This window comes from Electrona antarctica, assembly GCF_951216825.1.
Source record: "Electrona antarctica genome assembly, chromosome: 18".
NCBI lineage: Eukaryota > Metazoa > Chordata > Actinopteri > Myctophiformes > Myctophidae > Electrona > Electrona antarctica.
The window spans coordinates 18072067-18086284 of record NC_136799.1 but is presented as its reverse complement, the minus strand read 5'-3'; the positions used below and the strand labels follow the sequence as shown (position 1 = coordinate 18086284).

General features: G+C 43.1%; 1 protein-coding gene across 2 annotated transcripts in view; it reads right to left on the bottom strand.

Annotated features, from left to right (window-relative positions):
• slc4a11 (solute carrier family 4 member 11) overlaps window positions 1-14218 on the bottom strand; it is a 179683-nt gene that overhangs the window by 80682 nt on the left and 84783 nt on the right. For both annotated transcript variants that reach the window (XM_079528367.1, XM_079528368.1), the window contains exons 3-5: window positions 12720-12839; window positions 3406-3449; window positions 3076-3304 (exon numbers count right to left, since the gene is read on the bottom strand). In XM_079528367.1, coding sequence (XP_079384493.1) covers window positions 3076-3304; window positions 3406-3449; window positions 12720-12839 — 393 coding nt within the window. The remainder of the gene's footprint in view (window positions 1-3075; window positions 3305-3405; window positions 3450-12719; window positions 12840-14218) is intronic.

Sequence of the window (14218 nt, the reverse complement as noted above, 5' to 3'; positions counted from 1 at the left end):
ACGTGCGTTCATGTTTTTCTTTCCAGTCATTTATGTGATATTTCATATTCATATAATGTCTGGAGGGGGGAGTATGGTGCTGTGTTGGATAGGACAATGGAAGCGGAGCGGCGGTGCGCGAGAGGAGTTGGCAACTTTCATGCAGCTTCTGTTTGACCAAGCATGGCTGAAACGGACACGAGGTGAGACAATGAAAATGCGACATTATAAGAAGTTTATTAATAACAGATGGAGAGATTCATTTAGTCTTTATCTGTATTCAAAAAGTGTGTCTAAATGTGAGTCTATTCAGCGTATATGTAGGCATACGTTGATGTTTGTGTGTTTTGTCGAATTTAAATTAGTTGAGAAGTTGATTCAAGAAATAGAGTCTATGGGGTAATTTGGAGAATGTTTAAATAATTTTAGCTTTATTGAGATTAATTGATGCTCTGTGTCAGACGGCCGAGATCCCGTTTGCCACTCTCATACGCTTCAGTATAAAATCGTCTTAGAATTAGTAGAGCTGATTATTCTTTTCTCGTGTTAAATTTAGTTTACGATAGTGTCAACTAGAGGCAGTTAGGGTGCCACGACGTGCAAGATTTCTTTTGTTATTATTGAGAGAACTTTTGCCTTTAAACGTGAGGGAGTTAGCGTTCATCAAGTAGTTACTTGAAAAGTTAGGGTCAGGATAAGTAACGTAACCCGATAGTACCCTGGTTAAGTTGAACTGTGACTTGTTAGTCTGAAGCAGGAGGTGGCCTCTGGCTAGGATCGTATTGGCATCGGGACTTATTTTGCCCACTCCCTTCCCCGCATCGCGCTCACCAAGCCTTTGAAGGAGTAGTTTCAAAATATGAATGAATTTATCAAACTTGTCCGAAAAAACTTATTTGAAAATGAATGTTATGGCTATGTTTTACTCTTAATATCATATTAAACTGGGTGTTTAGTTATTAAGATTGAAGGCCAATAATTATTCCAACAAAGTGGGAGTTTCAAAGTGAAACAAAGGGGTTAAGACGAAAGTGTTGTTGTGATTTTAATGTCAGTATGTGTTTAAAGTTCCATTTCTATCATTGATCGATAAGGTTATGTGAAATTCGTTTTAAAAAAGTGATTTGAAGTTACAGATAGGGTATTGTGAGTGTTTTAATGTGTCGAAAAGTGATGCTAGGTGTACATTGATGAAGTTGTAAGGATGTAGAAGAAGAATCATTTAGAAGAACGAGAACATGTAATTTGAACCAGTTGTAATCATTCTGGGAACTTTGTGTAATGTTGTCATTTGTTGTTGTTTTTCCTGATGTTCGGTAGGCTGTGATGGAGTCAAAGGGGGGTGTACTACAGTTGAATATGGACTATATGTATTTTTATATATGCCAATCTTGTGATTGTCATAAGGGGGGAGTGTGGAATCGTGAATATAGTCCATAGCCAATAATGCAATATTCTGTCAATAACTACACTATACATTAATAGGTCACTGTTTATTTGGGTCTCTGTGTTAATTTGATGCAGGTTAAGTGGAGTCATATTGTCTGGTCAGAAGTGCTTGGGTCTGAGAGCAAACACCTCAGAGGTTCTCATGAAGTACCCTGTGGCTAAAGCTTTGTTATACTGCTTGGAGCTTGTCACAGGTGTGAATCAAAACACACAGTGGGACAGCCATTTGTTGTCTCTAGGCCATCTGTTGATCTGTATGTTAATTTTAACTCCACCTCTGAATTCAATTCTGTACTATATCATGTCATGTTGTCAATGTGAAAATCATCTAGTCTGGGCTGGCTACGGTCAGTTATATGGGGCCCTGAGCTCCATGGGCTCAGGGTCTAAAGGCGAAGCTATTCTCTCTGTATTTGTACTCCTGCAATAAATACTACTCCGATGGGATTCCAGTTCACCTCTCTGCCTGTGTTTCTCCGACCTGATGCTTTGACGAGGTTTTTCACCTGATCTGATGACTACGGTTTGCTTTAGTCTAAGAGTGTTCATTTATCTCTCTACTTTAGTGAGTTTAGGGTTAATAGGGTGTGAAAATACACCACATAGATGGATGCCTTGGAAACCCGGTCCTGTTGGTTGGGAATTGATTTTCCTAGCCACAAGATACCACATGATGGTGCCGAAGTTTGTGTGGTGAATGGTAGATAATTTACGACATAGACCTACAGCTTACTTGGGCATAATACAAGTCCAAATATTGGTTATCAACTTTATCTGTTGCTTCTGTGCTCTTTGAGCAAGAGTTTTTTCTCTCTCTCAATTCACTCACAACACATCTCACAAACACATCACACTGCAATAGGATCACACCAACTGGCCAGGCACTCTGGGAAGGCAATGGTCCCTTCACTGAGTAATGGTAGCTGCCTACAAATACAGCGCTGGAGTGTGTTGACACAAATGCTTAAGTTATAAGTTATACTAATCGTTTGTTAATGTGTCCTGGTACTTACTTTTAACTGTCTCAAAACATTTGCTTCTGTGTGTTTGTTCTTTATGTGTGTATGTATCTGTGCATATACTCAATGCACATATGGGTTTGTATGCATTATATCATTAATTAGTGTATATATGCATCTATGTTCTCTTGTTCTGTGCATTTCTGTGTGCCTTTTTCTGTAAAGTAACCAACAAACACATACAGAAGAATCCTAGTTTGATTCACCTATGTCTTTGTCTATTTGAGAGGTCATGTCCATATGAAAAATAAACATTAGGCAGTTTGTCTTCACCATTTACCACCTGCGCAAAATAAAAAGAGTGTTTGCGTTTGTACTATGAATGTACATTTGTGGACCGGCGTATTTCTGTATCCGTGTGTATACCAGCATGTGTTTGGTTAGTACAGTAAGTATTCTTCCACGGCAGCATATTCACACTTGTACAGTACGGTCATCACTAAACATCACATCACAACATCACTAAACATGACACAAAGTGCACACCGTCTGTGAGTTTCTACACAGAATGGATGCACACATAACTTTGAGTTTGTAATGCATTTTGTATGCATTCTTCGATACACGCATTGTGCAAAATACACGTTTTTACAGCATGAACACATGTAACAACTGAATGCGTCCTCACCGTTGACCTCCTGCGCCCCGGCGTCAGTGAACAGCAGGCTCATCACCTCCTCAAAGTTGCAGGCGGGCTCGGACAGGTGGCTGTCCTGGCCCACATGGTGGAGCATCCGTTTCAGCACGTCGTCCAAGGAGGCCGCCGTCTCGTCCAGCAGGATGCTGGCCCTCGCCAGGAAGCCGTCGAGGTCGCGATGGGCACGTACCTCCTCCTCGAAGTTCATCAACTTCACATACTGTGGAAACGACGCTTTCATGTTCACAATGTTCTAATTTCTAAACACTTAATCTTTTTTGAATGAATTGAATCGGCAAGAAATCAGATATATTTACATACCCTTCTTGACGTGTTCAACAGCACGCATCCAGAATCGTCTGTGTCTGAGGGGAAATAAAAGCAAGGGACAGGGATGTCTCAATTAGACACAAAGTGTTGGTAATCAAATACCCCACAATTAATACTGTAATTTACATAAAATCCAGGTAATTTGACGCAACTGCAGCATTCATCGGAACTAAATGAGAAAATGCAGTGATCACAAGTAACCACAACAAAAAAAAAGGAAATGACAGAAAGACGGAGAGACTGAGACCCACTTTTCTAATAGTGATGGAAAGTTGGAGTTGTTACTTCAGTGGAAACTAAATGGAGATATACTTCAGACTCCTGAATTGGAAATGGAGCCATGAGAAGTTTGGAACTTTAACAAGTCAACGTGAGTACTAGTAGTACATTGTGCCTTTCCTCCTGAAACTGGCTGTGGTGACTAACAGTGGGGAATGTCGGTGCTGTGCGCAATTGTCATTGATTTGATTGATACTTAATATAGACGCAAAGAGTGGCGGAGCCTAAATTAATCTATATTATAATATATAGTAGGCTACTATTCTGATAAACATTCATTCTGTTCATTTTTTCATTTCGGGCTGGGTGTAGATCACTGTATTTCAGCATTTACAGCCGTCGTGTAAATAAATAATTAAATTAATTAAAACCGGAGGATTTATTTTTTTACTGAGACTCGAGTCGCAAAAAAAGGGACTCTAGACTCGACTCGGACTCGAACTCCGTGACCCGTGGGCATCTCTGCTGGTTTTACAGGGCTGCTCTTTTAAGTTAAACAAATAAAAATAAAACGTGGACAGACCACATATTCACACCTGTGTACAGTACAGTATAATATACTGTACTGTACATTTCTTTTCGGTACATTTTATTTTCAGAATATTATGCTGAAAATACACATTGTACTACACAGACACAAACAATTAGGCATTCACGCGCATACCCCCACACACACACACACACACACACACACACACACACACACACACACACACACACACACACACACACACACACACACACACACACACACACACACACACACACACACACACACACACACACAGTGAGGCACCATGCTGCCTTGTCATAAAGCAGAGCATTACATAAGAGTTATCAGTGTCTCCAGTGGTGGGGGAGGGGGCTTCATTGGGTTATGACGGGCTTTCCTCCATGATACATGCTGCCGGCTCCATCTGGAAATCAATCAATGCTCCCCCCCCGCCTCCCAGTGACAGACAGGCGAGAAACCCCATCTTCCGTTTTAACAAGCCAGAGTAAGCCATGGTAAAGCCACGCTAATGTCAGAACATCAATGATCCAGCCATGTGTGCGTGCGTGCGTGCGTGCGTGCGTGCGTGCGTGCGTGCGTGCGTGCGTGTCAGTGTGTCGTGTGTGTGTGTGTGTCGGTGTGTCTTTATGCATGGGAATGTCTGCGCCGTGTGTACCTGGCATGTGTGTGTGTGGCTGTGTTCATGCACAATGCACAGTCTGCGCACGTGTGTGTGTTAGATTGTTAGAACATGCACAAAAGACAAGGTGAGGGTAAAGTGGGATAATGGAATCGAAGAAGTCCTTCTCATCATCCCGCAGGGCGATAGTGACAGAGAGAGAGAGAGAGAGAGATAGGGGGGGGGGGGGTGGGATGGGGGCGGGGGGGAGACACCTTAACACTTTTTTTTCTCCCTGGAAATAAAAACGTCTGGGTTTCCGAGGCTACCTTAACACTATCCGTGTAATGAGGACTATGACAGGTGTAGAGGAACCACAGAAGCAAGACTAGTGTGCTGGATTTTGGGGTTATCAAAGTTGTCTTCTATCAAAAGCATGGCTTGGGCTTAATCCGCACCCCAGCTGGGTGGGCGGTGTACAGATTAAGAGACCAACACCAAAACTCAGCTATAATTGCCGTCAAGGCTACGGCTGTCAGGAGATCTTCATACATTTATATAGGATTACCCCCTCCCCAGCCAGCCCGCTGCGGCTCACCTCCCCACTAATGTCTTCGGAATTACTCAATATACGTGTTAAAATTAATCTGGGCTTGTTGGTGGGGAGGATTAAAGAGCAGAAAGTGTTGAAAAGTGTTGAAAATGTGACATCGGCTGGTTTTCCCTCCACTGGATCCCTCTTAAAAGTCAATCAGCGTGGGCATTAATAGTCGCTGGACGGTAGTGAAAATGACCTAATGGGTGTTATGTAATCCTACAGTGTACCATGGGGGATATCAAGGTGGCGGGAAATGATGACAAACAGGATGGAGGGGTGCTCCGGACGCGCTTGCCTACTGGAGACTGTTTTCCTGCAGTAATTACAGAGATCAGATCATGTTACTAAATCATCAAAGGTTCATTTACCCGAAACAGAAAACATGTCAATCAACAGCCTTGTGCCTCCAAGGGCAGCAAACAGCTACGGCACCTGCTTACTCAATGCAAGTCACTCTGGATGAAAGTGAAGGCTAAACACTTCACATTGAAAATGCCAGCCTAAAATATTAAATGTCACTTATGATAACCGCTCACGACAGATTTATGAAAAATAAATACATGGATTCATTGTACCACACTATCATTAGCATAATAGTCTTTTACTTGCCATCCAGTTTGCAAAATCAAGCGTCTCAGTTGCTACCTTAACCCCCCAAACCCCTACAACTCTCATGGTTGTCAAGTATAGCTACAACTATCAATTATCTTCTTAGTGATTATTACTTTTTTGATTGATTCATTGAATAATCAAGAAGCACTTGTTTAGGATATGCATTAATTTCTAATCTCAAATCTCCCGGTGTATTCCTTGGGTCCCGATGGCATCAAGACAACCACACTTTCTAGTTGTATTTGTCTTTCTGTGTGGTGGTGAAAATAATTTCTCTTCCGATCCAAAAAATCAAAATCAATGAATCAAATACTAGATGAAAGTCAATAAAGGATTATATCTTTCACCTTGATAATGTCTATTTCATGGACGGAGCTACAGTAGATTTTTGTCACCTCAAAGTGCACTGGTTATATTATGGTGATGAGTCTGACTGCCTGGTACTATTACCTTTATTCATTTATTTTGTCATAATGACTGTAGTGACTCCTGAGATACTGTGTCATTACCCCTTTTTATGTTGGGGTCACGTTCATCTGCAGTCATTTTCAAAGCAGTCTGAGTCCACTTTGGAGCTCATCCAAGTGTCATTAAATCAAGCACAACAAAATACATTGCTTTGCATTGGAAACCACCATTCAAAACTTCCTCTGAAGCTACGTATGCTGGAACAATATCAGAAGGTTCAACGTGCACTTGAGCACTGTCCTCGAGATCCCTGGAGGAATGCCAGGAAGGTCAAAGAAATGTGGGTTTGGGAATCTTGATAGAATTTCGCATGAAATCACCGACAAATAAACATAGCCAGGGGGTGGGATGAGGTGACTAAATACACCAGACAGATGCTTTTTGTAATTTATTTTGTATTAGATTTAGGTGCAGGCTGCTGTCTAGGGATTCTGGTGGATCCTTATTTTCTCCCGAACCAGTGCCTGTTTAGCCAGACAGGATGTGATTAGAAGTCTCCGCTCAGAATTTCACATTGATTTGATATGGTGGATGCAAATGGCCCCAGCGATGTGGAATAATGAAATAACATAATGATTTGCGACATAAATTAAAAGCAGAAATGGGCATGCACGTCAACTAATTACATTAGGGTCGACTATGTGCAACAACTTGACTTAGGAGGGAAGGAGAAGACAGGGAGCAGGACGGGGGATTGGCAAGAAAACAGGGGGGAGGGAGAGACAGACCAGAGAGAAACAAGTGTGTGTGTGTGTGTGTGTGTGTGTGTGTGTGTGTGTGTGTGTGTGTGTGTGTGTGTGTGTGTGTGTGTGTGTGTGTGTGTGTGTGTGTGTGTGTGTGTGTGTGTGTGTGTGTGTGTGTTGGACGAGTCAGGGGATGACACTGAGTTCCCTGAGGAGAGCGAGGGAAGGAGATGATAGGGAGTAAGAGGAGTAGCACAGAGAGCGAGGACAACATGGGTACTTACACCTGAACGTTGATCGACGCGACAAACGGACCAGCAAAACACGCTACAATCTTTCCCCACAGGATGTAGGCAGCCATGGTCACCCGGGCAAACCACTGCTCTATCTGTCCAACATCTCACACCTCTCCTCACACACAGCTCTTGTCACGTTCCTTAAGTGTTGTACTATGTATGAAGATGTTCTGCAGCTCACATAATGTGTGACACCATCACTTGTCACATTCCAGAGGGAATGGGCCAGGCACCCCAATCTCCATCTCTCTTGCCTTTTTCTCACTAATTTTCTCCCCTTTCTCTCTCCCATGTAGGCACAGTGCAGTTGCACACCTGTCACCGTTACCGTGGCAGCGGCAACCTGTTGACCCGTGGGGTGGCAGTGATGAGGGCAGAGGCATCAACAGCACCCGCAGTTGAGTAGCTGTCTGTCACGTCAACACCTGCCATCCAGCCTTCAGCTTCAGCCAGGGGGCAAAGCAGGATGAATGAATTCACAGTTATGTGCAATTCCAACAGGGAGACGAGTCCTGGTCACATCTTTGTATACTTTCAGGGGGGAAAGACAGACCGTGCCAAAGAACTTGGAAGCATCTAAAAGTCAGGCTGTGTTGCTTTTTACACCCAAACAGACCAAAGTACGTGGTTTGGACCAACCGACAATGGTATCCTTCAGAGCCCTAAATGCTTTAAGTGAAAAGAATGAATTAAATAAATAAATACAAAAATAAATTCAAAAAGTGCTTTCTTACATAAAGCGCTAAAGGAATGGGGTCACCTAAATTGGTAGCATTTGGCCTGCAATCTGTGCTTAGATTATGACGTTTATTGTGTGCAAAGTTGACATTTGGCCTGAGGCTTACACTACAGGAATTGAAGAAAGGTCATGGGTTCATGAAATAGGTTCCGGACGGTATCCACTGAATATGAATGCACTGAGCAAATTTCATGGCAATTTGCCCATTAGATTTTGAGATATTGTGTGTACAAGTAGCACATTTGGTCCATAAAATATAGTTTTCATCCTCTGGGAAATCATGCAGGTGCACAGCAAATTCCATGATGCTTTTCCAGATGTTGTTTTTTGGAACCCAAGTGCTGGATAGACAGATAAATGGATCATGGACGAACAGACGGATGGACCTTTTGGTCCAACCGAGCACCACCTGTAGAGCCACAAGCTGGGCAAAAAAACTACTACTACTACTAGCAGATCTACAAAGTCACGCCCAGATCTACGCAGATCTACAAGTTAGCCCAGAATTAGGGACGCTGGGGTTCAAGTGGCTGAGCTAAATCTTATTTATTTTTTCCTAACACTACTGAACAGACTGATATAAGACTACACTGAGGTCTGGAAATGTAGACCACCATTTGTTTCAGTGTCCCTAGAAGCCTCTATATTATACATGAACATCTCAGAGACATAGACAAGAAGATTTGTTCCAGATCCCAACAGACCTCAGAATAATTTCGTTTATGGCGGTATGTCTGTCTCTCTCTGTGTGTGTGTGTGTGTGTGTGTGTGTGTGTGTGTGTGTGTGTGTGTGTGTGTGTGCACGCGTGTGTGCGAGACAGAGAGACTGTGCAATGCTTGGAGGGATGTGTATGCATGAGTGTGTACGTGTGGATGTGTGTGTACATGTGGATGTTGCGGTGATCATTTGCTGATGTCTTTTTGAAACAGCCATCAGATGGTCTGATACTGCTGTAGACACACTACGGAGAAGTTTCCAGTTAAATGTTCAGACAAAAATCTCTTTTCAAAGACTGAGGCCTGATTGATATGTAGTTGCTCATGGGTACTGTGCTCTGCACTATGATGGTGTGAGCTTGTATATCAGCTGTATGTCTGTGCGGGACACCCACGCAGCTAAGTAGGCCTATAACTCGGGTTCAGAGTTGCCTGGTGAGAGAAAAGAAAAGCCCTGTCTATTGATCACATCTCCCAACAGCAGGAGAGATCATTGACTGGTACAGGCAGGGGGTATAGGCTTTAGTTTAGACATACTTTTGGTCCGACTGCAATACCGCTGGGTGACCTAAAGTGGCACTGTTGAGCAGCCTACAGGTCCTTTCACACTGACCACTATAACTATAACAATATAACTAACAATAAAACTGTACAGTACAGTAGGCTACAGAATACAGTACAATATACAGTAAGTATCACAATAAAAGTATAGTTGCACCGCTCAGTTTGCACGTGTGTGATTTTTTTGCAGATTTGTTAGCACTTGGTCAGGCAAACCGGCAAGTTTTTCTAAGTATGCGAATCCTTGTTGACCATATTCACGACAGCCGTTTTGCTGTTATGTCATACTCTTGGGTAGGACTGTGGCTAACATTTATGTAAACAAAACCGCTGTGCTTACAGTATGTGTGAGCTGCAGAAAAAAATCAAGTTCAAGATGAGCGTCCTGCATTGGAAGTCTGTCTCAATCACATTCATATCCAGATATCGCCAAACAAAATCAAAGGACAGTGGCTAATCACGCTCTAAGGCAGCAGGCAGTTCTGTTTGAGACATGGCCAGGGTAAATTCAAAGCCATGACAGCAGTGTAATATCAGAGGCTTTAAGTATGTACCAATATCCTTACAACTTAACAGAGAATTATTCAGCTAGGCTGGATTTATTTATTTATTATTTACAAACAAGAAAACCAAACCAAATCAACCCAGTAGCAAAGTATCTGTTAAACAGAAAATGTATTCATAATGGCTCCGACAAACTTTCACACTGGGACTTTTTCAATTTCAAAAGTTTTTTCATTACACTCCGCTTGCAACTCTCTCTTTCCCTATCTCCACACATACGCCTCTCCCTCCCCAAGTCTCTACCGCCCTCCCTCCAGCCCTCCTTCTATCTCCACACATACGCCTCCCCCTCCCCAAGTCTCTACCGCCCTCCCTCCAGCCCTCCTTCCACCATCCCCTCCTCTCCCTCCCCAAGTCTCTACCGCCCTCCCTCCAGCCCTCCTTCCACCATCCTCTCCTTTGGTCACTCTCTTCCTCTCTTCCACCAAACTGTCTCTCTGTGTCTCTCCATCCTCGTCTCTCGTGCACCAAGTTTATCTCCTCTCTCACCTTCTTTGTCTCCACTTCCTCTTCCTTATCTTTTCTGTACCATTGGTCTCACCTATGCACACCTTTCTCCACACTTTCAATTAAGCGCTGTTCCAGCACAGGAACAAACGTCTGGCTGAAACCATTATCCAGGTGGAATAGAGGGCAGGAAAGAAATTCTGCATTTCTAGACTGAGCTGATGGGTTCCCTTCAGATGGAAGGCACATGGCCACTCTGTGACTGGCTGGTTGGTTACTATTGAATTTGATTTGATTGTCTAGTTCAGTGGTCTTCAAGCCTTTTCATATCAAGGTCCATTATTTATTCAGCATTTGAGCCACGGACCACCATTTGATGAGATTTAGCCTGTCAGACCCAAAACCAAAGAATATTTTGTTGTCGTTGGGATAACATTTTGTCCACATTTCCGTTGATCAAAATAATAATTCACAATTAGAGAATGTAGAAACATTCTCTAATTGTAGACTTCTTGAAAATTAAGTAATGCAGATGTTTAACAATAATTTAACTCTCTTTATCTTGAGAGCATAATAGCAACATTTGGTTTCATGTGACGCTCTCAAGAGTTAAAGATCTACTCAGTACAGTAGATTCTATTGTAATAAGGGTCCATTTGGTTACCAACTCTCCATGATTTAGCTGGTGACCACCTGGAACCACCTCAAATATTTTCCACCTCAAAACTAACTAAAACCTGCTTAACTTTCCATAGCAACCAGCTGGACCAACCATACAGGAAGAAGAACTGGTTGATATCACACCTGGTCCATATCTACACTGGTTGCTATGTGTAATCAGACCTGGTCCATATCTACACTGGTTGCTATGTATGTGTAATCACACCTGGTCCATATCTACACTGGTTGCTATGTATGTGTAATCACACCTGGTCCATATCTACACTGGTTGCTATGTGTAATCACACCTGGTCCATATCTACACTGGTTGCTATGTATGTGTAATCACACCTGGTCCATATCTACACTGGTTGCTATGTGTAATCACACCTGGTCCATATCTACACTGGTTGCTATGTGTAATCACACCTGGTCCATATCTACACTGGTTGCTATGTGTAATCAGACCTGGTCCATATCTACACTGGTTGCTATGTGTAATCAGACCTGGTCCATATCTACACTGGTTGCTATGTGTAATCACACCTGGTCCAGGGGTCTATCACCTGGTCCATATCTACACTGGTTGCTACTATGTGTAATCAGACCTGGTCCATATCTACACTGGTTGCTATGTGTAATCAGACTTGGTCCAGGGGTCTATTGCAGAAAGCTGGATGTTAACCCTGACATGAAGGAGACTCTGGTCCATTCCAGAAAGAGAGGTATAACTTAAACTCTGGGTCAGTTACCATGGTAACTCCCTATCTCGTCCCTCCTGTTGAGCCTGAAGCATCTGTCGGACATGGGGTGTCCTTTCTTCGTTTACCCGATCGATGTTGAAGCTGAATTAATTTGCATAGCCTTATGTCGGAAGAGGATTTTGAGACCTTGATTAGATGTGCCATCATTCCCTGATGACTGCCTAATTGAACGTTACCGTTTTTCATCAGACTATCATTTATCTGAACAACATTGTCTGGCCTTACATCTCCAATATTACACACTGTGGATGTAATTATTTGCGCTGCTGCTCCCAATATTTTGAGTTACATCATGGCAAAGTAACTACACAACCCAGACCTCTACCAAAGGGGCATTTTGCTTGCCTTCATCGCCTATTGCAATGTAACCACACCTGGTCCAGGTCTCCTCTGATTGTTATGGGGTGGCAATGGCTCAGGAATTAGAGCGCCCACTTTGGAATAGGCTACTCCTTGGTTAGTGTTGAAGTTCCCTTGAGCAAGGCAGTGAGCTCCTAACTGCTTCCAGTGAGCAGGTTGGTGCCTTGCCTCTTCCATCGGTATGTGAACCAACGTGTATGAATGGGTGAAAGTTATAAACATTGTAAAGCACTTTGGAGAAAGTGCACCAATTACCATTGTATTTGTAATCAGACCAGGTCTACTCTGGTTATATGTGTATACAAACATGGTCCATGTGTTTGAACACACACCTGTTCCAGATCTACTCTGGAAGTTATACTGTATGTAATCAGACCTGGTCCAGGCCTACTCTGGTTATGTGTGTACAAAACTGGTCACGGTGGTTTTCAATGTGAATACAGACCTGGTCCAGGGCTGATCTGGTTGTCATAGAGATGGATGTCATCGCCACAGGCGATGGGCGAGTCCTCCTGACCCTCCTCGCGGTCCTCGCTGCCCTCCTCTTGCTCAGCCTCCCGCTGCTCTGGGGACACAACAGAGACAGGGTTCACCTCCTAGACCACACACAGCACACGCCCAGCACATGGCCACTCCAACCCGTGGGATCTAAACCAGTAAGGCTAGATTCACTGAGGATTTGCAGGTCTTTGTTACAGCAGACACTAAAGAGACAAACAGCATCCATATTCATCACTAAGGTGACACACAGGAGGTGCCTACAAGCGTACATACTGCAGATAAGCACCTAAGACCCTACAAAAAACTAAGACAAGCAACAAGCAATAAGCAACGGGAACAAAGTTGTATTTTTGAGCCGCTTCAAGGAACAGCTTTGTTCGTAGGTCCGTCGATACAATATTAACAGTAAATATTTTTCTGAAAAACGTATGTTGCTACATCTACAGTATATAGATATAGCATATGTCTGTTTGAGTACGGAATGTCTGTTTGTACCACGACCTATTGACCCCTGCAGCTGCTGAATGACTCCTGATTGACACGCACGCACGCACACACACACAATCGATCCTTTGTACTTATTTGTGCACATACAAACGTCACAGTATTGTGATATATTATTTGAAAAGCCTATATCTGTCTACAGTATACATCTGTAATGTTGTGTAATATACTGTATATTAGATCACATCACCCATGATTAATGGTCACACCATGAACAGTTGCACCATTAATAACGGTCCATTATGCACTGATACAGGGTTCAGCTCCTACAGACCTACGTCCATTATGCACTGATACAGGGTTCAGCTCCTACAGACCGACGTCCTGCCATCTCCTGGACCTCGACCTCAGACACAGCACAGGTCATCTCCTGGACCTCGCCCTCAGACACAGGAACTCAGCACAGGAACTCATTTATTTTGTCTACATTGGGTCAATCCGCTGATCCTAAGTCCCCCAAAAACTCACTGGCCGTATCCAGCTCAGCTGGGGATACAATTTATTTTACTGAATTTACCATTATTTAAAACAGGGTTCCCCAATTAATTTTCCTCAAGGGCCATATTTTGACTAGGGAACCAGGCTGGGGGCCGAGTCCGCACACGCGAAAAATTGGGTTTTTTATTTTTTCATTAATTAATAAAAAATTGTTCTCAACCAGTGTCTCCGGGGACCACCAGTGGTCCTTGAGGGGGTGCCCAGTTTGACATGCATAGGCTACTGACCCCCATTTAATGCCATTTATATCTGGGACACCCCCGAAAACAAAAGAAAAAACTGTTTTTTTTATTATTATTATTATTTTTGAAATTCTTCCAGGGGCCACAAGGGGGCGCTCCGCGGGCCGCCTATTGCCATGCCATGCAATTAACAAGTGATTATTTTAAATTGCTGACCCTAACCTACAGGCATGCTAACAGCCCTGGGGTGAAAAAGGTG